Here is a 24,900-nt window from a genome sequence, read left to right as displayed (position 1 = left end):
TGTGAAAGGACCCACACAGCAGTACAAAAAGAGTGTGAGGACTCACCCACCCCTCATGAGGAGGAAGGAGCAGCAGAAACAACTTCTCATGGCAGGGGTCTCAGGACTAGATGATCTTTACCATCTCTTCCAACCCAAACCATTCCATGATTATTTGACTTTATGGAGCCGTTTATGAAGAACTGCAGCCAGTGGAAAGGACTCACATTGGAAAAGCTTAGGAACAACTGTCCCCAGACAAGCAGGAAGAAGCCACAGAAACATGCAATGAATGGTCTGCAGAATCCATTCCCCATCCCTCTGTACCATTGTAGGTAGTAGGTGGATTAAAAAAAAAAGGGTTAATCTGAGCCTAGGAGAAAGAAAATGGTGGGGGGAAGGTAAAAGATTTGGTTTTTTTATTTCTCATTATCCTATTCTGATTTGTTTGACAATAATAATTGGCTGAAAATTAATTTCCATAAGTCAAGTATTTTGCCTATGGCAGTAAATAGTGAGCAATTTCTCTCTGTCTCTATCTCAACCTATGAGTCTTTCTATACTCTTTCTCTCCCCTGTCCAGCTGTGGTAATAAGGAGAAATATGCAACAAAATAAAGAAAAAAAATACATAAATACAAAAAAAAAACAACCAAACCAAAAGCTTATATAATATTGTGATACATACTCTGGAAAAAGAAGTATATTTGATATTTACTCTTAGAACACACAAAACTTTGAAGCTGAAAATTTTAAAAATGATCCTCTTAAAAGTATTGAAATTATCATCAGATGATGTGTTTATGTGGCATTAACTTTGCAGTACCACCTCTTACTTCAGATTAATGTAATTCAGTATCACCAAAATTTACTGCTGGTATGCATGGATTTTGATAACCACCATTTTTCACCACTGTTTCCCTGACTTCCATCCTTCTAGTCAATGACTCTTGTTTTTGTGTATTAGATTTGTTTATCTAAGGTTTTGGACAATACCCATGCAATGACAGTTGCTATTACTATTTTAGCAAACCTTTTTGAAATAGAGTATTTCTAAACAAAAACATTTTTATGCCAATGATGTATTTTCAATATTGAGATACACATTCATTCACTTTTTAATTATTCTTTTTTAAACACATATTTAGCAGAGGATTTATAATGTATATGCTAAATTAGAATACAGTTTGCTTGTCTTTTATGTTACTATCCTTTTACAGGGAAAATTAAAATTTGAAGCTGCAAATAAATATTTTGAACCACTTTAAGCATACTGGTGAACTTTGGAGTTTTTACACAGAAACTATGCAACCTGACAAACTCTGTGATTATTTTATCTTTGAGGATGTTACAGAAAGACAGAGATCAGTTGTGGGTAAGTTGTATGTCCCTAACTTACATTAATTGAGTCAAGTAGTTAAAACCATTCTAGTCAAAGTTTTTTGGCTGAAAATGTGAGACAAGTGAACGATGCATAAATTATGAAAAACATCAGCATATCAGAATCAACTCTGTTGAAGGCATAACTATATGCCCTACTTCAATTCACAGTTAAATAAGTTCTTTGTTTTCTGTAACAACAGACAAATTGACACACCAGCCTGCACGCTCAAGTCAGAATATCTGGAATATCTGTAACTGTGGAAAACACAGGGATAAGAGCACCCATTGAAATTATCTTACAGAAGGAATCAACAAAATATTTTTTTCTTTAAAAAGTAATTAGCAGAAGCCCAGAAAATAATATAGATGTACAACCTTTTGCTTTTAAAGTGAAGCAAATTATGATCAAGAATGTAGACTCTGGTATTTCTTCAAGGAGGAGGATCTTAGCAAATGTGAATCAGTGAGATGAAGGAAGAGTTACCAGTTTCAAAAAAACTATGAAGTAACTCAATACTCTTGAGTCATATAACGGGACTATCACAGAACACTTGTGATTTGGTGTTTCTTAACCTGTAAGTTTCCGTAACTGTGAGTTATTTTACATCATGTGAAGTTTCCAATAAACCCTAATGTTTCAATCCCTTTAAAGGGGAAGCTGTGAATATGTGCACAATAAAACTTTCAACATTCATAAAATTATATTGCTACTATTAGAATAGTAACTTGGAGTAAAACTACTTCTATGCAAAGTCACAAGACTGAGGAAACTATGATAAAACAAACTTTCAGCTTTAACTTCAGCTAACTTAAATAAAACAAAAGATAGACCTCAGAACTCAAATATATGTATGAAAATACAGACACAAGCAAATGTTTTTAAAGTGATTTTCCCAAATTTCATCTAAGTTTGTATAAGTATTAGTTTTAATTTCTCTGCTTGGGATATAAATTTTAAAATGAAGATTCAAAACACATGAAACTGAAAACTGGATGCCATTTGATGAATGGATACATCATTATTCTTGAAGGAAAATAACAACAAAACTCACAAAACTGAAGGCTGGGCTTGTTTCCCTAGCTGTATCAGAGAAGAAATGATCAACACTAAATCAAAGTGAAAATGTTATTTCTTTTTTTCTTCAAAACTCCTGCTAATGAATAACATCATGATGCATTTCTCCATATGCTAGACCACTCAAGCTTTCACTGAAATTATTAGCCACGGGAAACTTGTTATTCAAACTGTTAATTGCTCTCCTTCTTTCCCCTCTTAACTCCTCCTTTTTAAAATGAAAAGAATATTATCTCTGTTACCTTATTACTCTCCTTTTAAAAGGAGAACAATTAGTAATGTTAAGGAGACAGTACACAACATAAAACCTTCTGTGATACAAAACTATGAATTTAGTTAAAACCAGAAACTGTAGTTTCTAAAAGGATCAATATACAGAGCCCCAAACAGGTATCAGTTACAGTAAGAGATTCTTCTCAGATAAAAAACAGGTGATGATATCTAGAATACAAATTACTAGGAAGAATGAATAGCAGTACCTCTATTAGAGGTACTATTTAAAGACATCAAAAGTTTCTTAGCACTTCTTGACCAAAAGTTAAGGATAACATACACTTTATATGAAGTCCTGAAGTCTGAAAGAAGAGAGCTTTCCTTTCCAGAGAAAAATATTGGGAACTTAATATACAAGAAGATTAAAAAACACAAAAACAAACAGTTAAGAAAGAGAACTATGCAAAAGATTGGGCTTGGGAGTTTGGCTTCTACTGCATCTGAAACTACCTCCTACAGAACAGGGGGAAAAAAAGTTATAAACACAAAAGGACAAAATGTGCCTCATCCAAACACTGCTATATTCATGGTAAAAGTAAAGAATTTCTAAAATTGAGTTGATTTGTTTTCTTTCCAAGATTAAACTAATCATTTTCAAAGGGTATTATTCCTGTCAAAAAAACATGTTTTATTACTAATAAAAACTATTTCACTTAAGAATTCTTGACCAGAACTGTACAACTCTTGCAAGAGATGTAAACATTGATCCTCTAATAAGTGCTGAACTTACCCAAGAACAGTGCAGAAAATAAGTTGAGTTAACTTAAAAAAACAGTGATAGACATATCAGTGAGGACAGAAATCAAAATGTGTTGTTGAAATAAGAAAACCTCTATTGTACAACAAATACCTAATTTTATTTAACAATATTTTATCTACACTGACAGCAGTCCTAGAAAGTAAGTGTAATGGAGTTAGTCTTTCAAAAACATCTTTTGTTTTTAAAGGATTTTAAGCAAGAATTAAGAATCTACATAAAAGATAAATTCCCTAAAGTTACGACACAGCAAGTAAGACATACATTTATGTCACCAGTACACGGACAACAAGAAGACTGAGACCCAGGTATATATTGCATGAGTAAAGACTAAACCAGTTTCCAATATAAAGAGAAGTGAAACCAAAACGTATTTAGCAGTCACAAGAAGGAAGTGAGGACAATCCCACCTAACTTCAAAACATCTACGTCCAAATTCAGCACCAACAGCCAATGACGTGTTCTATAGGTGGGAGAACGTGAAACAGTCATACAAGGCTCATTTCAGCCTAACAAAGACACCAAAGATCAGAGGAACCAGTCTAAGAAAAAACTAAAGAGAGTTCTTATAACTTGACCATTTGCAGATGTCTAGATAGTTTTCTTTCATCTTAGTTGCTACAAAAAATTTACAGTGAATGAGACAACTGTTACAGGTGTACTAATGACAGGAGCTTCAGAACCCTGAGATAAGCCATTGGGAAACATAAACAATCCAAAACTAACTTCTGAAAAGAAAAACAAAAACTAGGTAGCTGTGAATTTGCCGACAAGAGAAGTTAGCTTTTCTACTTAAGCCTAGAAAGAATGATTACAAAGCAAAAATCCTTACCTAGTGAAGATTTCAACACAGGGCCCTCAAAACTAGACATCTTCCCTCATTCTAATGCACAGTAGTATTAAGAAAAAAAAAAGAAAAAAGGATACTTGTGGTAAACAGGCTTATAACAGGGCAATGAATCAGTTAAAAACAGGGTGGAAACAACAAAATAGCACAGTAGGTATCATAAAAAGTGGGATGTTCTTGCCAGTAATGAAAATGAGCACTTCATTTAAGAAGACAGCATAAAAGATAACAGTCAGAGAAAATCTATAAAATAAAGAGGGATTTAGGAGTTTCACTGCAAGACTACATCTATGTATTAGTTTAGAAAACAGAAAATTTATTCCCTCAGGAACAGAACTCCTAAATAAAGATGCATAAAAAGATCAATAGACAATGCCTAAATTTAATGGTTTCCATCCTTGAATTATGCATCACCGCCTGCAAGCCATACCCTCAATCTGCATTGCAATCATTAAATTATCATTTTTTATTAAGTTTGAGATAATGGAATGGAAGGTCTTCCCTCTATAGATGTAACAACCTCCTTATTCAATATCTGAGCCAGCATATCACTATTTTTCCAGAGCTTTTATTTGGTATTTTACTAGTGGCAAAATTCAAGAAATAACTATCTCCATCACTGTTTGCAATACCAATATGGGATTTCAAAAGAGACCTCACTGAAGAGATCAAGCTGCTCTACCTCTCAGATATGTTTTAAGTCTGTCTTAAGATGAGCAAAGGCAATATTGTAGCAGCTTATGCTCATTTATCATTTGGAAGATTGATTTTCTCTTCCCACTCCCCACAGCCATATGGATTAGAAACTCATTATTTCTCTTTGTTATGAAAACACAATCTGAAGCGGAAGTAAGTAGCAAATTCAAAAGAAGGATAATTATACAACAAGTAATACACTGCATAATTTCATCATACCATAGATGGGTTTTGACAATAAGAGTGACAAGAACATTTTGAACTAAAAGTCAACAAAATTAAAATGCATAAATTGAAATACATATTAGCATAATGTTTAACTACATTAAGAAACAACTTAAATATACGACTGAGAAAAATTTAGAAATGAATCAGCTCTACGTATAGACACAAGAACAGAATAAAAAAATATACCACAAGTTCCAATATTCTTTCTTCAGTCCAAGCTGCTAATCATTTAAAATCAAGGATAAAATGCAACCCTTGACTACAACCATATACTCCACTTTTTCATGTGGATTTTGGACATCATCTCTCTGGATATGTGTAAACTTAGCTCTCATTAAAATTCATGCAAATAGATGATGAGCTTAGCAAGGCTTATTAATTATTATTACTAGCTGCAAAGATAATCAGAGATAAACGTGTTTGAGCATCAGAAACTAGGCTCTGAATTTGATGATCAAAAATTAAATATTGCATGCTATCTATCTATCTGTCTGTCTATCTATCTATCTATCTATCTATCTATTTGTTTGATGTGTTAGAAAAAATAAAGCAAGTGTTTTGCTTTGTTTTGGTTTTCTTCCCCTAATTAAAAGGCCAAGTTTCATGTAATGGGATCAACACTTTTGGGAACAGAATTTTTGCCATATATAGCAAGACAAAAGGGATTTTGCAGTACATTTTTAGTCCTCAAAATAATTCCTTCTGTCTTAATGGAGTATTGCTACTGTTAGATTTTTGATGTTTGTTTGCTTTCAAAGGCTAAATTATTACTTTGTATATATAATTATCTACACACATTAGGTGCGGTTCTTCATATTCCACTGCATTGCGTAGATTTGCCACACTGTGTAGTAAGTCTCTTTTAAGTCTTCTGCAGAAACTTAATTCTCGTTACTGAAAGAACATACCCAAATGCTTTCTTCCTGACGATACTGCTTCCAGTTTCGTCCACTGTCACTGAACATCAGAAGGTAGCTTGTTACCCAATCTGAGCTCCCGTAACCACCTTGAGTAGCAACAGCAGTAATCTCAGTTCTTTCACCAAGATCAATTTGAAGCCATTGATATTTATTGGACACAAGGGGAGACCAGCCACCAGCACCTTAAAAAGAATGAAAAAGAGTGAAATATACTTCTAAAAATAAGGAAGTTAACATAAAAATTGTATACATATGTGCATATTGCTCAAACATTGCAGAAATAAATTAGTTCATTTGAGCAACCCAATCTAATAAAAGATGTCCTTGGTCCAGATCCAGCTTTGAAACTGAATGATCTTTACAAGACCTTTCCAACTCAAACCATTCTAAGATTCTATAATTCTAATTCATGATATAGTTGCACCAAAACTGTTTTGGTAATATTTAGCAAGTTCTATAAAAAATTATACAAATATTTGATATGTCAACCAAATGTAACAATTGAGATAATTTTTAATTGACATTTTTTTTCTCTATATATTCTGTAATGAATTTTGCAGAGCAATTTTTAAACTGATTAGACTCCTTAAATCAAAAATTCTGTTTTGTTTCATACATGTCAGTTTTCTTTGATGTGGACTAGAAGATCTCCTGAGATCCTGTCTACTCTGAATGACTTTGCATGATTCTGTTTTATGAGGCCTGGATACACAGATTTGCACATGAAAAAAAAAAAGCATATTTAGATGACAAATCTGACATGCCTCTTAAAATGACCAAGAAATTTGTAGGCAAAACAGTAAGGCAGTATGAGGTATATATGTGCCATTTCAATCACAGGCACAACCCTTTGCAAAGATACACTGGAAACATAGAGCTACACTGCTCCAGTATTTTAACTAATTAGAAAGACATGTTGAAAGGATGAAAGACATCATATCAAATCAGTGCTTCCTTGTCTTCCTTTGTTTGACTTTATTTATTTAGGTCATGCTACTAGCTTGCCTTTAAAGCTGGGTGGAAAAGGCCATGGTAGGTCTCAAACAATCTCATGAGAAAAAATATTGGTTTACTAAATTGCATTGCAAATCTGAAAGTATTTAGACACAGCTAGCATCTGGTGAGTTTCATTAGAGAATGATGTGGCAAAAATTACAAACGGGTCATTTTGTGAGTACAGATTTAGATCTAACTCAGACAAACACAACATTAGAGGCATCTTGGAAAGTTCTTAAAGCATGCATACACAGAACAAGAACACATATATCTAGTTCCCACAACAGTCAGTAAACATGGTATTATGTGGAAATTGCTGCAATCCAATCTTATACTTGTACAGGCTTCCAGATGTAAAAAAAATCATAAATAAAATGCCAAACATGGCTTAACTCTGTTCAGAGTCATGAAGGTAAAACTGAGGAATGTAAAAGTGTCATTTAAATATAGAACAGTAGGAAGTCATAGATGTGTTGATAAGTCACAAAAACTGAGGCTTATTCTACAGGGAAAAGTAAATGGAAATAACTGAGAGAAATACATAAGGTTCCATACATTTATGAACTAAATAAAATGTAACAGAATTAAACCTATGGGTGGAGTTAAATACTGGGAAGATTTTTTTAAATATTTTTTCCTCTTTATCCAAATCAGGATTTAGAATTCTATGTAAATATGTGATTTCAGTGGCTGTACCTCAGTTACTCTCTTGCAGACTCAAAAGCCTTATCTTTATAACCACATAATTTCATCTTTTAGTGGGTGTGCAGAACAGAGTGGCAACATCAAGCAAGAAAATTTTGTGAACAGCAAGCATGGGAGATTAAACAAAGGACTCAGCTGCCAGAAGCAGGGTGGTTAACATTCACAACATATACTGTACCTGTGATACACACGACATAAGACTAGTCAACAAAACTACCAAATCCTCAGTTCATGCACTAACACTTGCAGACACAGCATCATCCTGCACTGCTGTAGTATTCAAAGTCATCTCAGAATAATGTGTCACTAGGCTAAGCTTGATGACATTTTTGAACTTTTCACTTGAAAGGCAGGGTTTTGTTGTATTTCACAGGAGTAGTCTGGCTGACTGTACTGAGTATATAATTTTTAAATCCCCTCTACGGAAAAGTGTTTTCAGTTTATGACTGCAGAACTTTATTCAGAATGAAGTGATAGAAGTTAGAAAGATATGAATAAAAAATGCCTGAAAAGTAGTCTGTCATGGCTGTACTGCTTGCTGCCAGCCTGTGATACTTTTGATCCTGGCCTTCTTAGTAACTAGTTGTAACTAAGGAAATGCCCATCTCCCAGGTATTCCACACTGTTTTTCATGTAACAAGGGAGTATACATAAGAGAGAGAGATAGGAAGTTTCTCTTCTTCTTCTGGCAAGGTTTGGGAGCAGTGAGTCCTTGCGTTGCTCTCACTTACTAAAGCCTGAGACCTGTTGTAGTGGCTGCCATTATCTACCACGCGGGAGATCAGAGAGAGGCTGGCTATCTTTTGAAGAAAGTTGGTGAGATTGTATGCTGCTAGTTCTTGGGGTTTTAATTATACTTGTCTGTTCTGGGGATTTTTGTCCCTTCTTTGTCCCTGTTTCTCCCTCCTTTATTCCCTTTTCCCCTTGGGAGTTCCCTTTTGTATGTAAAAATTGTATATATATTGTATATTTCAGATATATGTATATTCTGATATCCAAGTACTAATCCGGGGCTGACCCTGCTTAGCTTCCGAGATCTGACGGGATCGGATGTCAGGGAGGCATGGGAAATGCCGGGTGCTGTAGGTTCTAGTCCTGAGGACTTCACTGGCACTGTCCAAACTCACTTGGCCGTGGCAGATGAACCTCAGGACTGAAACGGTGGGGCCAGTTCTGCGCACGCTGAGCCTCACCTAAAATCCACTGCGCAGGCTGGAAGGGCACACCCACGTGGGGAGAGCCCTTCCCAAATCTTCGTTCGCGAAGCTGAGCCACACACACATATTCTGATATAAGTTGGTTTTGTTCAAGCTTCTTTTAGGCTTTTGGTTTTCTTTCAGTTTTTTTTCCCTTGCTTGAAGGAGCGGGGTGGGGGAAGAGAGGGGCAGCTTGGCCCTTGGCAAAGAAGCCAGGTCAAACCTAGACACAGCCTTAGGGAGATATTGCTGTCTTTAGGACTGAATTTTCCAGAAGCTTTTGCAAGGCACACCACCAAATAGTCTATACCCCACATCACACTGCACTACATTCCATGGAATGAAGAGAAACAAGCACAGATACACAGTGTTCCAGTGCTGGGGTTAGTTGACTTGAGGAATTACAGTAAAGATTCAGTCCCAGAAGCCATATCTTAGCCCATTAGTGACCAATGCAACGTAAGACCCATATAGAAAAAACACTGAGCAGAAGCAGTGTGATGTCTCCAACAAAGTGAAGCCACAGCCTGGACCACCACTCAGAAGCTGCAACACGTTTACTGAAGCACAACACCACTCTGGTCCACAAAATGCTTTCATCTGTCAAAGGCTTTTCAGGAGCTCTCCTGTTTGACTGTCCAGCAGCCAGCTGTAGTCCCAGCACCTGACTGCTACTGCACCATCACAGAGATGAAATATTTGCCCAGTCCTGTGGGAAACACTAGTATAGGACATTAGCTCCTCACCCAGCACTTTATCATCTGTTTTACAGTGTGTCCTGTCCTTGTAGCAAGATTAATGGCTGTACCAAATTGTAGTCACTTTTTGATGTTATTGGCATCTGGACATGCTGATCTACAGAAGTTGACTGAATAACGAATGTCAAAAGGCTCTTGTTGAAACCCAGAAAAGTTTGTCAGATGTTCATGCTGCATGGTGTGGATGTTTCTGGGGAGATCTGGAGAGGTCCTAAAGAGACTGTGTGGGGATGCAAATACATCCAGAGTAAAACATATTTATATGTTAATCAAGACTGACAAAATGCATGAATGCAAAAGGATAAACTAAGATTTACAGGAACATAATTTTGTTCCTGTAAACTTCCTGAACTTTTGACTTGAATTCTTCACTGTAACTCTCTAACTTTTCTTTTTGCCAGTGTCATTTATGTAAAGCACACATTTTCTTCAATTATTGAGTCTATGTTCTAACAGCCACTGATGAAACATCTTTTGTTGTGAACTAACAGCAAATCAGAGAAATAATTTTTGCAGGGAGACAACCTCCATCTAGAGTTATTTTTAATTTCGTCTCTATATCTGTTTAACCCTCTTTATTTTCCACTGTCTGTCTTGTCATTATTATTTGCATGCACCCCATCAAAAATGTACATTGAAGCTGCCAAAGCACGTTAAGATTCATGTTTGATTCCTGTTAAAACACCCTAGTATTGAGTTACGTTTTATGAAAAACATGCTGACTTGAACATCCAGATTACATGTAAAATATTTTTATTTATTACTCATATTTTAATTTTTAAATGCTACTGCTTCTAAAACATGTTTGCACATATGTGGTGTAAAGCACATTAATTTACTGAACACATTTAGCAACCTTGTACTTTTTCTGAAGTACTGTTTTTCTTAACTCATTAATCTCTTCCAATTCCATTTTAGTAACAACTTGCCAGCTTGAAACTTTATGGCTCACAAAATCACAAAATATGCTGAGTTGGAAGGGACCCACAAGGACCATCGAGTCTAATCCACAGCCCTGCACAGGACCATCCCCAAGAGTCTCACCATGTGTCTCAGAGTATCATCCAAATGCTTCTTGAACTCTGGCAGCCTTGATGCTGTTACCAGTTTCATGGGGAGCTTCTTCCAGTGCCCAACCACCCTCTGGGTGATGATCCTTTTTCCAGTATCCAGCCTAAACCTTCCCTGACACAACTTCAAGCCATTCCCTCAGGTCCTGTCTCTGGTCACCACAGAGAAGAGAGCAATACCTCCACCTTCTCTTCCCCTCACAAGGAAGTTGGAGACTGCAATGACATCTCCCCTCAGTCTCCTCTTCTCCAGGCTGAACAGATCAAGTGACCTCAGCCGCTCCTCATACAGGTTCCCTTGAAACACCTTCACCATCTTCACTGCCCTCCTCTGGACACTCTGATAGCTTACTGTCTTTTTTATATTGTGGTGCCCAAAACTGCACACAATATTCAAGGTGAGGCTGCCCCAGTGCTGAGCAGAGCAGGACAATCCCTTCCCTCGACTGGCTGGTGATGCTTTGCCTGATGCCCACCAGGACATGGTTCTAAGCTAATGGAGGATTTGTGTTACTGGAACACCTGGTTCATTCAGCCTAGTGGTGACTAAATTAAAGTTTAGAGTTTCCATCAGTCACTTGTACATACTAATTAATAAACAGACTCCTTCATTTTACATGATATTCAGAAATAAATTATTGTTAAATGATGGTAAAATTTCCTAGTTGTTTGACAATCTTAACACATTAAAATTGACTATAAGTGCTAGATTTAAAATCTAAGCAATCATGCACCTTGTGTTTTTCAAATTTACTTCCAAACTTCCATTGCTCTTGATTTCTATTTCTGCAATGTTATAATGTTTATTTTCAAGTTAATTAAATGACAATATATTGGGAGTTTCCTCACACCTTCCACCCAAGCAATGCACAATGCTTTTCTGTAGAAGTCATACAAAGAGATCTATTCAATAGTTGAATTAACAATTCATTAGTCATTTCAACTGCCAAGCTATAAACAAGGTTTCAGACTGCAATCCATGTTGAATTTAGGCACTAAATTTACAGGAGACAACTTGCTTTCCTTTAAATAGCCTATATTTCTAGACTTTCTTTCTTATACACTTCATATATAGTTTAAATTTTAGGACATTATTTTCCTTGCTTCTGGAGGTTAAATATCCTCTCTCTTCCCCCATAACCATCAATAGAAACACATCACAACATTGAATGGGTATTACTTCATTATCCTGGCTCTTTACTGCTAAGATATGTATTTAAAGAGCATGTATGTTCATAATTCCTTTGCTTCACTGGGTGATCGTACCATTATCACTAAGACATGGAAAACAGAGAAAAAAATCAGCAAGATTAGCAAATACCTACAAAAAAGCACAACTAGAAAACACTGAGGAAATGGTTCAAAATCTCAATCCATGATAGAATATATGTGAGTATTGCTACAGTGGATTTGGATTGCTACATATAACTTAACCTTGCTTATACAAAATTTATTAGGTGATGCTTAAGCTTTTCAAACTGGCTCTCTGTAGTTATCAGGCTGCCAGTTCCTTTCGCTTCATTTTAAAAACTCTGATCTACATAGAATAGAAACTGATTTAAAGAGTTTCCCCTTTATAGGAACAGCATCCCACACTTCTGTTCTCCTGCTCTATGACTACCATATGCATGTTGTTATGCAAAGCACAAAACAGTTCATACTAATACGTGCCTTCACACCTGCTTCTTCACATGCAGTTCATTATACCAGCATCATCATTGATACCTCTCAAACTCAGTCAATCTTTTGCATATTTACTTCCAGTAACTCCAAGCAATACATATTACTAAAAATCCAGGTTTAAAACTAACACACATAAGAAAGGCTGCTTTCCCTTGATTAATCAAACTGTGTATTTCCCATAAGGAACATTTAACAGAAGCTGGTTTTAATTTCAAGCCAATAAAGTAGCACCAGGGGTGTATTTGCCTGGACTTATTGCAAAGCAGATTTTCTGCACACAAGTAATTGACAATTGAGGCTTCCTACGCTTTAAAAAGTCAAAGTGTTTACAGCATTTTGTGTTTGGTTGAGCTCCAAAATGCCAACTACCCAAACACAGAGTAAGAGGTCCCCCCATAAACACCAAGGGAGGGATGAAAGAAAAAAAAAAACTAGAAGCAAAACTTAAAATGGCAAGGTTTTTATATTTGCACAGAAGAGAGAAAATTAAAAACAGAATATGACATATATACATATACAAATGTGAAAAGAAATAACAACAACCCCACTGAGTCACCCACCCAAATAATACAGATTCCAACTATGCAGATTCACAAAAAAACACTGCAAAAGACTCTTCCTGAGAAAACTCCCAGTGAGAGAGGAGAAAAATTAACAAGAAAATGTTCACCTCCCTAGACAACATAGCAGTGGGGTGGTAGTGAGGCCTAATCTCAGCAAAAGCAGCAGCATGTCCTCCCAGGGCTGGGGTGAAGAGCAAAAGAGGCAGAAACTCCACCTCCCTCTCTTTTTGTACTTCACATGATGTCAAAATATGGGCCAGTACAGTCAGCTGTCAGCTGGCCTGATCCAACTTGAGTCAGCTGAAAATCCAAGGCCTACTCTAAAATCAAAGCCTAAATTTAGGCCTAAGTAAACCCTTAACCCCCTGAAGTACACAAACATGACATTATTTCACTTCTTAAGCTGAAAGGCAAGGCATCGTCTCTCACATATTTAGAATTACAAAACTGAAGTCTTAGATAAGCTATAAGTACAAGGGATTTGTTCACTAAGAGTTTATCAACTGATGACAATGATAGGGGCAGCTGTGGGGCTGTGGGGACTGACAATGTGTGTGCGGATCCCCTGATGTCTGAGGGAACTAATGAATGCATCCTTAGGGAGCAGAGAGCTACCTGTAGAATGTGGAATACTTTGTACCCAGCAGGATCTTTCCATGTATGTTAGGTAAACTGACAAACCAATAGCGTCATGACATATTGGATATAAAAGCGTATAAAAAGAGTAGATGTAACTAAAAATAAACTCTAGACTTCTGATCAAGCCTTCTGATGCTACTGTGCCTCATCTCTTATAACCATCGTTAATGCACTCCCCTTTAACCCTACAAAGGGTGACGCCAATAGGGGGCAATATCTGCTGAACAGTGTTGATGCATTGCTACCAGGTGATAACTCTCTTGGCCCCATAGAAAAGTGTCTACACTAACAGTACTGTTGGGATCAAACCCTAGTCTTTTAGATTTTAGTGCTCCAATTGAAGAAGGCAATTCAAGAAATAGAACTTATGCATTCAGAAACTTGTATTTATATCCTAGCAAAGTTCAAGAAAACTAATTATTGGGAAGAACCTAAATAGACAAAAATGCTAACTTGGCCAGTTTTTCAGAAAGGTTATACAAAAGCTATCACAGCAATGCTGTTCTGAGTCATATTTCAGTGGTAAAAGACATGGACATAATTTGAAACCAGGGATAAACCATGGAAAGTAAAACTGAGAAGAGGGACCTTGAGCTACAAATAAGAAATACTGGACCCAGAATAATTTTTTTTTTTTAACCCAGATGGAAAGACACAGAGTGGGACAGTTAGATCAGAAGCTAGTTCTACAGTCACTGCTTCATATATAAAATTTCTGCATAGTAATTTTCAACCACATTTTTTGAGAGCTGCTTCATCTTTTGCCTTTGTTCTGTAGTAGGATGCTCTGTCCAAGTAAAACAGCTTGAACTTTACCATACATGTAAAGTTAATCATTTATAGAGAAGAGGGTTTGCACTCTTTTTGGTGTTGAAAGACACACTGAAGAATGCTGAAAGTAGTTTGACTACTCAGTCCCAAAGCTAAACATCCTTTGCAATTTCCCATCTATTTTAGTATGGTTTAAATAATGTAAGTCATATCTAGTAAACCAAGTATAAGCTGAAGTTGACCTAACCATTAAGATGAAGTGTTAGAAGTCAGAAACACTCTTATACATGCATAGCTTCTTAGCTGCTTTCCAGTCTTCCTATGTTACAAACTAACAGAGATAGGTTAAGCTTAATATAAAAACTAAGGTCTGTCTCAAAAACAGATTGAAATCTTGGATATATTTCAAGTAATCAAAAACAGGATTCCCATTTTGGAAAGGGGACATTTTCTCTCTTTTTGGAAAACAGTACTTATCTCTCTGTATAACAAGAAGTCAGATTTGTTGGACTATATGAACTCTGAAGATCTTCAATACCACTCCTCCTTTCTGACCAGACAGGCCTTAATTTTCTGGATTGTTAGCAGAGCTTCTGGTCAGGTTTCAGAAAATATTGCGAAAGAATAACTAAGAGACACAGTTAAAGAAGCCTGATATCAGAACTTCTCATGCACAGGAATATATCATGTTATTCACTTTTTGAATAAAGACTAAAAAGTCCTACGAATCGCATCTGATTCTGAAAGCTAAAAGTTACTTTTGTGGTCAAGTAGTAAGTGAAGGCTTGCCTTGCCTTTTAAAATCTGAAGAATGAGAGGAATTTATTTGAGCAATTTCCAGAAATAAGTACAGAAATAACAGCTACTTTTTTGCTTATTCATGTAAGGAAGCTGTATTTTCTGAGGAGTATTTCATAGGTGGGGTGCAGAGCTTTGCCAATGGAAATCAGAACTACTAAAAAAAAATGGAGCAAATTTTGAGCTAGGCAGAACATAAAAAGAGCTACAGTCAGACAGAATTTTCTAAGGGAGGTGGGTTTATCAGCTACCTCAGTGGCCTCAAAAGCAGAATAAGATTAAACTTGAAGGAAGGTCTCGCTTAATTTTAAGGTATTCTGAAACTCAGTATTGATTAAAAAAATTAAATCCCCCCCAAAAAACCACCACAAAACAAAAAGAATCGAGGTATGATCTTAGAAGAGAAGGAGCAATTGCATTATTTTTCAAACGTCAGTATATTTAATATTATAGGGAACTTAACTTTCAAAAATTGTGACAGGTATTATAAAATGAATATTAGGTTTTAATAGTAATTTGTGACAAGTAGCAGTTAATATGTCAAGGGAAGTTGCAAAGGCATTCTGGATTTGAATAGATGCAACAAAATGGCACTAGGAAATGGTATTAATAATCACAAAGTTTGATCTGCTTTACTTCATGGAGTCAGAACAAAGTAGGTAACCTCATTTCACCCCACCCCCCTGCCCCCCCTTTTCTGTGTTAACAGTAACTTAGGTGAGTCAGTCAATCAGTGAATTTCATTTTACATTTCATCTTCAGAGAGTTCTGAAGACATTCTCCACAATTAATCATTATGTAAATAAATCAAGGATGCTAGTTTGATAAACTGACATAATTTATCAAAAGAACTTATTGGCAATGGTTCAACGACCTATTGAAGCCACCAATTTTTCCTCAGATTTTTTATCACCAGCATACCACAAAGTGCTATGAACAAGTTGTCTAAACTAGATGTCTATTCTGTGCATCCGAAAGCTCCAGTGTGCATAAAAAAACTTTTTATATAGGTAATGAAGCTGTAGTTGTGTAGGATATACTCTGAGCCACCCTGAGCCACTCCTGCAGTATATTAAAAAGGTGAAGTTTTTTTCCTCCAGCAGCAGACAGGTACCAGAAAAATGTTTTTCCAAAAGACTCACATTGGGAAAAAGTTCTTATTTTTCACAGGTAATGTTTCTTGGGAAAAAACCTTATTGGAACCATATCAGCTCATTGCAAGATTTACATCATTCTTGGCTATTACTATCCACTTTTACTTGATGATCATCAGCAAACTATCTCACCTACTAGGAATTAGGAATTTCACATTTCAATTACACTACTTTCTGGCACATACTCTGACAATAATCCAAGGCTGAAATTAAAACAGGGCTTCATCTGCAAGATTGTCTCATGACAAAACAGTACCTTTGAGTAGATGAACATGTTTGTATCTGAACCTTTTACCACTACTTTAAACTCAATACTCAATAATTCACTTTCTGAAGGTGGTACTTCTGGAAATTCTATTTCAGCATTGAAAATTCAGATTCACTGACTTTGGCACCTGTTTCAGCTCACATGGTGCATTAAGTACAGCAAATCAAACAGAACAAATATTGACACCTGCAGCTTCCAAGCAAAAATAATACTCTAATATTTAAATCAGAAAAGCTCTATTTTATTTTCATTATTGTGGGTATAAATTACTAGAGGTAGCAGCACAGGAACACTGGCCAACTCCATCAGCATATAGATCTGCATGCAGATCTGACATACACAAAGAGAACATGATGTTTCATGAGAACAAAATCAGTATCATCTTTCTGGTCCTTAAACTCTGTTGTCATGTGCACAAGAATATGAATATTCTGCAACAGACTGACAGATACTCCGTAAGTCAAGTGTAAACTGTAGTCTGATTCTATTCTGACTTTGTATAAAACACAAGTATCACAATATGCATGTACAAGCAGAGTTCCATTTCTGTACATTTGTGAGCTAGTTGACCTGACAACTACATAAAAGGATGAGATGAAACTCCTAAGTGCAATATCCCCTACAGTATTTCCCTAATTTGGTTTTCTAGTCATGACTTCCAGCATTCTGTTCACTTATGCAAATATATGCCCCATGACACTTAGCGTTTAATTAATTTGTATCTACAGATGACACGCTATGCCAGATCCTCAACTGGAAAGTTAGTATATCTCTCCTTAAGTCACTGTATTTAGTTTTAAGTTCCAATAATCTTTTTCATATTGGCCTGAATGTTAAAATGTAAATACAGCAATTTATTATGGAGCTTTCAGAAAGTCATGATTTGACCAATCATTTACCTTTCACGGTTTAGTATGTCTATTCTTATAAAAAGAATTAATAATAAGATACACTATTTTTCTTCAAATCCAATTAAATTTCTGGGTTTGTGTATTTGTATAATATCTGTGTTTTCAAGAATTCAGGGATTACAACACCTATACAGCACCACTTAATTTGGAAATAAGGCCTCATGACTAAGAAGAGGTTTGAACATTTCAAATTAGAAAAGGACAAACTGCATTCACACCTGACTCAGTTTTGTTGGCATAAATCCTGAGAGTATAGCAATGATGACTAGAAGAAAAACAATATAGAGAAAATTTAATTGAGCTAGACTAACGAAATTTCATGATCAACAAATATAATCACATCTGGCTTGATTATCAGACGGTAACATCTTTGATGGTTAAATGCTTACACTGTAATTTGAACAGCTATAAATATTAGCAGAGTTTTGTTATTTTTTCATGCAACTTGGAGGACATTTCTTAATTGAGGTACCTAACAATGAAGAAAAACTGCAGTTCCATTCCCTTAAATTTTATCCCTGGAACAAAGCTTCATTTTTCAGCAATCTGAATTCTTTCCTTCCCTTCCTCCCCTCCCCTCCCCTCCCCTCCCCTCCCCTCCCCTCCCCTCCCCTCCCCTCCCCTCCCCTCCTTCCCTTTCCTCCCTCCCTCCCTCCCTCCCTCCCTCCCTCCCTCCCTCCCTCCCTTCCTTCCTTCCTTCCTTCCTTCCTTCCTTCCTTCCTTCCTTCCTTCCTTCCTTCCTTCCTTCCTTCCTTCCTTCCTTCCTTCCTTCCTTCCTTCCTTCCTTCCTTCCTTCCTTCCTTCCTTCCTTCCTTCCTTCCTTCCTTCCTTCCTTCCTTCCTTCCTTCCTTCCTTCCCTCCCTCCCTCCCTCCCTCCCTCCCTCCCTCTTTCCTTTTCCACAGTATTATAATGACATTAGTCCTCATTTGTGATTTTCAAAAATATCATTATAATGTTTATGAAACTAAATCAACCAACCTCAACAGCCAAATGAGAAATTCAGGGATTTTGTATTTACATGAGTTTTAAGCCAACTGGTGTATAACTAATGCACAACTAAGCTGTATTATTTATAAAACTATGTTTAACTTAAAACCTTTTCTCACACTAAAAATTGTGTATTTATGCATATTCAGATCCCATCCTTTCAGAGTTTTACAGCTTCTTACTTTTAATGACAGCCATTATGGAAAGGAGAACTACTGGAATTAGGCTATATAATACATGCAAAAATAAATAAATCATAGTATTTGTTATGCAGAAAAGTTTGAGTAAGTTTCAGAAAAATTATATTCCTGTTAAAAACCTTGATGAATTCAACAGTGCAACTTCTGCAGGCCACTAGGATTCCTACTTTTTTTTTATTCCTCATAAATATTATAATATTTAAAATATTGTAGAGAATTTTACTTTGAGGAACACTCAAAGTGCACCTTAATGCAACCCACTGGGTTATGCACTCTTTGCTTGCTCTTAAGAACTGAGTGAAATGACACTTCTGTAGCATGAGGCTGATGAACTGGAACTGAATTCAATATCAGCAATTATCCTCTCACTTGCATTTTCAGGTACAAACCCATGTTATTTGTCAATTATTTTCAATCTCTTGCAACAGACATGTAAATAAAATGTTACTTAATAAAACAAAAGCTCTTTTAGTAAAAGAAAAAGAAAAGATAGAATGTGACTGGACAATACATGTGCTTCATTTACACCTCTTTATGCAAATACTAATTCCCAACTGAAAGCTAATTTCTGATAGCATTACTGTTGTGTTGCTTTTGTTTATGTGCAAATATTTGTCAGCTTAACTAACTCTGTATCCTGAAACATTACTCTGGATGATAGGGTGACCAAGATTTGCTAAACAGACACTGAATAAGAAATAGTACTGCTCTTTTGTTGCTTTTTTTTTTTTTAACAGCACTTTGTTGTCTGAAATGCAGTATGGAACTGTAGGCTGCTTTGAGTTCAACTTTTTGTTCTTTACATTTTAAAGATTTATAGAAGTAGATTATTATGCAAAACATCACATATATGTATATGTAAATGCATCATTTATAAACACATTATTTATATATCTATATATACACAACATATATACATATACTAGAAAAAAGAACCTGATAGTATCCATCAGAAAATAATCACACACACACACACACACACACTCACACATCCCTTCAAGTACCTTAAATTTTAAAAGCATATTACTTATTTGACTTAGAAATGTCAGGTGGCTAAGAATGTACATTACTAACTGGATTGCACCTGGATTTAAGAACGCAAGAACTCATTTCTACTTCCTCCTGGGTTGTCTGAAAAGATTTAGTCAAGGATCAAGGCCAAATTGGTTAAAGGCTGTCCAAAGAACAAAAACTCACTCCCTGCCTCTAAGACATGTGAATTGAGAGTCTGAAACTTCTAACTGAGATGTTATGCAGACTTCACTCTCGCCCACATGATAACATTTTATTTATTGGTTTTGCAGATTTCTGTTCTTATGAAGAAATGTTATCTACCTAAGCAGGGGAATGAAGATGCAGCACGTTAAAGATGTCTTTACACTGAAAACTAATATTTAGAGAATATTGATTTTTGGTGTGTAATATGTAGATGATTCTGAAACCGCAAATTATAATTAAAAAGAATTAATTATTAAGTTCATTAATTATTCAACAAAATTTGAATAACTTTTTAGTAGTCATCTGTAAAAAGCAACAACCTTTATTGTGTTACCACTCTTTTTTTTTTGCTGAGCTATAACAAAACCACAAGCTAAACAACAGGAAATCACTTCCAATTGCTTTTGCCAGAATGTTAGTTTTATAGTTGAGCAATAATAACAATGATGTTGACTGAGCATAGAAATTGTCAAATATTGCAGTTTTTTGAAGAGGTTATATGCTGTTTACCAAGGCTAAACTAGTTTTCTGTATTAAGAAAAGATAAGAATAGAAGCAAAAACTTCACAAAAAGCATGACACTCTTCAACAGTTATGCCAAAAAACCAAAAGGAATGCAGATAAAGCACATAAAATTTAGACAGGGAGGTCAGTATGATCTCAATGCTGATAATCAAATTTAACTGGAGTTCTCAGTAAAAAGGTTATTTTGAACAGAAATGAACCTGCTCTCCTAGTCAGACCAAAATGCTATAGCAACGCAGCATATGTTATACCAAAAAACGGTGTTAAAAAAGTCAAATTTTTCACAAAGGTATTTCTGGGAAACCAGTGTAATAAGCTTTTCCAGTTTTCTCATCAGAGACATCTTATCCCACACCTTTCTCATCTCCCACCTAATGCAGGCTGCCACAAAACCACATATAACACCAGGCTGCCCTAGTTCTCCTGGTTGTATAAGTTTATGTGTTTTGCATATGAAAGTGTCATGGAGGACCTTCCCTCTGGAAGGTAATTAGGACTTTTGGAAAGCTTTTAACATGTAATTATTTCAAAAATGCTTCTCCGGGGACAACCCCTTGTCGCAGGGGAGAAACTTGCATGATCTCATGAGGTTGAGAGCTATGCTGGAGGTGGTTTGTGCCACCGGTAGGGTTTCCCATGCCAGACAGGTCTCAGCTGAAGGGTCAGACAAAGTGTGTCCATGGGCAGGATGGGCTCGCTAGCCGTCTGGCAACCATCCGAGGAGAAGAACAACTCTAACTTCAAAACACAGACAGATGGAGCTCTCTCAGCCCTGTAAGGCCATCCATCTAAAGAAGGATACTCTAACCAAACCTATGTCCTGAGGTATTCGCTGTCACCGTCCAAGCTCACTAGGCCCTGGCAGATGAACCTTAGGTGTAAAGGGTGGGGCCAGTTCTGCGCACGCTGTGCCTCACCTAAAAAATCCATTGCGCAGGCTTGAAGGGTTCACCAACATTGCAAAGCTCTGTAGCAACAGCCGAGGATTGAAACGTCAGGTGATAGGAAGTAGCTGGAAGCTGCAGACCCAACCCTGCATGCAGGAGGTTCAGGATATGGGTCATTCCAGACTGACCCCGGAGATGACAGTCTTGTGGGGTTGCATCCTGAATGACCAAGCAGGCATTTCTAAGGACAGCACTGCTTGCTCCACATGGAGAGGGGTCTGGAAAAGGTGACCGAAACAAAGCATGAGCCCGGTTGGATAACTGCGGCCAACCAGCATCTTCGATGCCATCAAACAAAAACAGAGATTTCAAAGGTACACACCTGCCTCCAAAGGTGTGTTCAAATTAACACTCGCATGTTGGAACATCAGAACCATGCTTGATACTGGGGATAGTGGACATCCTGAGCCTTGTTCTGCTCTAATTGCCCATGAACTGTCACGACTCAACATCAACATTGCTGCTCTCAGTGAGGTTTGTCATCTTCATGAGGAAGGCAGCCTTAAAGAACATGGTGCTGGCTACACACTCAACTGGTCAGCCAAACCCGAAACCAAAAGATGCCCTTCAAGAGTTGGCTTCGTGGTTAAAAACTCCATTGCCTCCAAACTTGAAAATTTGCTGCCAGGTCATTCTGATCGCATCATCTCCTTATGCCTCCTACTACAGAAGAAACATGTTGTTCTTTTCAGCATATATGCCCCACTGGACAAAGACAAATTCTACACCAACCTGCACCGCCTCACCCAAAAGGTTCCTATAGATGATAAGATCGTAATCCTTTGTGACTTTAATGCAAGAGTAGGTAAGAATTGTGAAGGCTCGAAAGGAGTCCTGGGCAAGCATGGTGTTGGAAACTGCAATGACAACGGACGCCTCCTGCTAGAGTTTTGTGCAGAACAGCAGCTCACCATCACTAACACTATCTTTCAACAAAAAGACAGCCTGAAGACAAACTGGATGCATCCTCGATCCAAGCACTGGCACCTCATTGACTATGTCTTAGTGCAACAGAGAAATGTGATGTCTTTCATACCTGAGTGATGCCGAGTGCAGAATGTCAAACAGACCATCGCCTTGTGCACTGCAAACTTAACCTCCACTTCAAGTCCAAACCTAAGAGAGGTGGCATTCCAAGGAGGAGACTCCAAGTTAAAAATCTTCAAACAGCCACAGTGAGAGACAGCTTCCAGGGAAACCTTCAAACTAGACTTAAAATAATCCCATAGATCCCTCTCCTGAAACACTTTGGCAACATATTAAAAATTGCATCCTGCAGTCCTCTGAAGAGTCCCTAGGGTTCTCCTTCAAGAAAAACAAAGACTGGTTTGATGAAAACAATCAAGAGATCCAGGAATTGTTGAAGAAGAAAACTGCTCACCAAGCACACCTTGCTCAGCCATCTTGCCATATAAAAAAAGTCGCCTTTCCTCTTGCATGCAGTGAGCTCCAACAGAAACTTCGAGACATCCAGAACAAATGGTGGCTCAACCTAGCAGAAAAGACACAACTATGCACAGATTTGGGTGACCAATGAGGATTCTATGAGGCCCTGAAAGCAGTGTACACACCCACACACCAGGTTCAAAGCCCCCTACTCAGTGCAGGTGGTCAAATGCTTCTCACAGATAAAACCTCCATCCTGAACTGATGGCCTTAACATTTTCAGACTCTCTTCAGTGCCAACCATGTAGTCCAAGGCTCAGCAATTCAGCACATTACACAACAACTCGTGAAAAATGACTTGGATGCAGCCCCTACTATGGGAGAGATACTCAAGGCCATATAACAGGTGAAAACTGGCAAGGCAGCTGGGGTTGATGGAATTCCACTTGAAATCTGGAAGCATGGAGGTCAAGCACTCCATGCTAAATTTCACGAGCTTGTTGTGTGTTGCTGGGAACAAGGGGAACTACCATCAGATCTCTGTGATGCAGTCATCATCACCCTGTACAAGGAGGAAGGACTAACACCAGACTGCTCAAATTACTGAGGTATTACTTTGCTCTCCGTTGCTGGTAAAATCCTTGCAAGAATACTTTTGAATAGATTAATATCTGCTATCACAGAACTTCTACCTGAAAGCCAGTGTGGTTTCAGAGCCAATAGGAGCACCACAGACATGGTATTTGTTCTCAAACAACTGCAAGAGAAGTGTAGGGAACAGAACAAAGGGCTCTATGTAACCCTCGTTGACCTCACCAAAGCTTTTGACACTGTGAGCAGAAAAGGCCTGTGGCAGATCTTAGAATGTTTAGGATGTCCCCCCAGGTTCCTCAAAATGATCATTCTGCTACGTGAGGATCAGCTTGGACAAGTCAGATATGGCGATGCACTCTCTGAGCCCTTTCCAATAACCAATGGTGTGAAACAAGGTTGCCTTCTTGCACCAACTCTATTCACAATCTTCTTCAGCATGATGCTTCAAAGAGCAATGGTAGACCTCGATGAAGATCAGCTTGTCCACGAGCTGCTTTTTGCTGACTATGCTGCCCTCGTTGCTCACACAGGAGCAGCTCTGCAGCACTTCACATCCTGCTTTGCAAAGGCTGCTGAGCTTTTTGGGTTGGAAGTCAGCTTGAAGAAGACAGAAGTTCTCTACCAACCTGCACCTCAGGAAGTCTTCCATCATCCCCAGATCACCATAGGGGAATCAGAGCTTAAGCCAGTCCAGCAGTTCACCTAACTGGGAAATATCATTTCCTCAGATGGTAAGATCAACAAAGAGATAGACAAAGGCTATCAAAGGCATACAGAACATTCAGAAAAGAGTCTGGTGCAATAAACACCTAAAGAAAAGTACAAAGATCACTGTCCACAGAGCCATTGTACTGTCTACTCTTTTATATGGGTCTGAATCATGGGTCATCTATTGCCACCACCTGCAGCTACTTGAACGCTTCCAACAGCAGTGCCTCCATTCAATCCTAAACTTCCACTGGTCTGACTATGTGACCAATGTGTCTGATTTTTAACAGGCAGGTGCCACCAGTATCGAGGCCATGCTGATGAGAATGCAGCTGTGCTGGGTAGGGCACGTCTCCAGGATGGAGTATCACCACCTCCCGAAGACTGTGCTGTATGGTGAAGTCGCCACCAGGTGCCACAAGAGAGGAGCCCGGAAGAAGAGATACAATGACTCCCTGAAACAACACCTTAGCCTTGGCCATACTGACTGCCATCAATTGTCCACTTTGGCTTCCAATTGGGTTTCATGGAGACACACCATTCACAATGCTGCTTCCTTTGAGAATGCATGCAGAATCAGTCTGGAGGAAAAAAGACAACACAGAACCGTTGCTTGTCAATATCGCCAAAGGAGATGTTCCACTGTGCCTTTTGTGACCTTGCTT

The 24,900-nt window shown here is 37.5% G+C and overlaps 1 protein-coding gene across 1 annotated transcript in view; it reads right to left on the bottom strand.

Annotated features, from left to right (window-relative positions):
- Positions 1 to 24,900, bottom strand: part of CNTNAP4 (contactin associated protein family member 4) — a 198,582-nt gene that overhangs the window by 122,640 nt on the left and 51,042 nt on the right. The window contains exon 3 of the mRNA XM_071580071.1: positions 6,146 to 6,339. Within this exon, the coding sequence (XP_071436172.1) occupies positions 6,146 to 6,339 (194 nt within the window). The remainder of the gene's footprint in view (positions 1 to 6,145; positions 6,340 to 24,900) is intronic.

The sequence above is a fragment of the Pithys albifrons genome, chromosome Z, assembly GCF_047495875.1.
Source record: "Pithys albifrons albifrons isolate INPA30051 chromosome Z, PitAlb_v1, whole genome shotgun sequence".
NCBI classification, from domain to species: Eukaryota; Metazoa; Chordata; class Aves; order Passeriformes; family Thamnophilidae; genus Pithys; species Pithys albifrons.
This window is presented reverse-complemented; position numbering and strand designations above follow the sequence as displayed.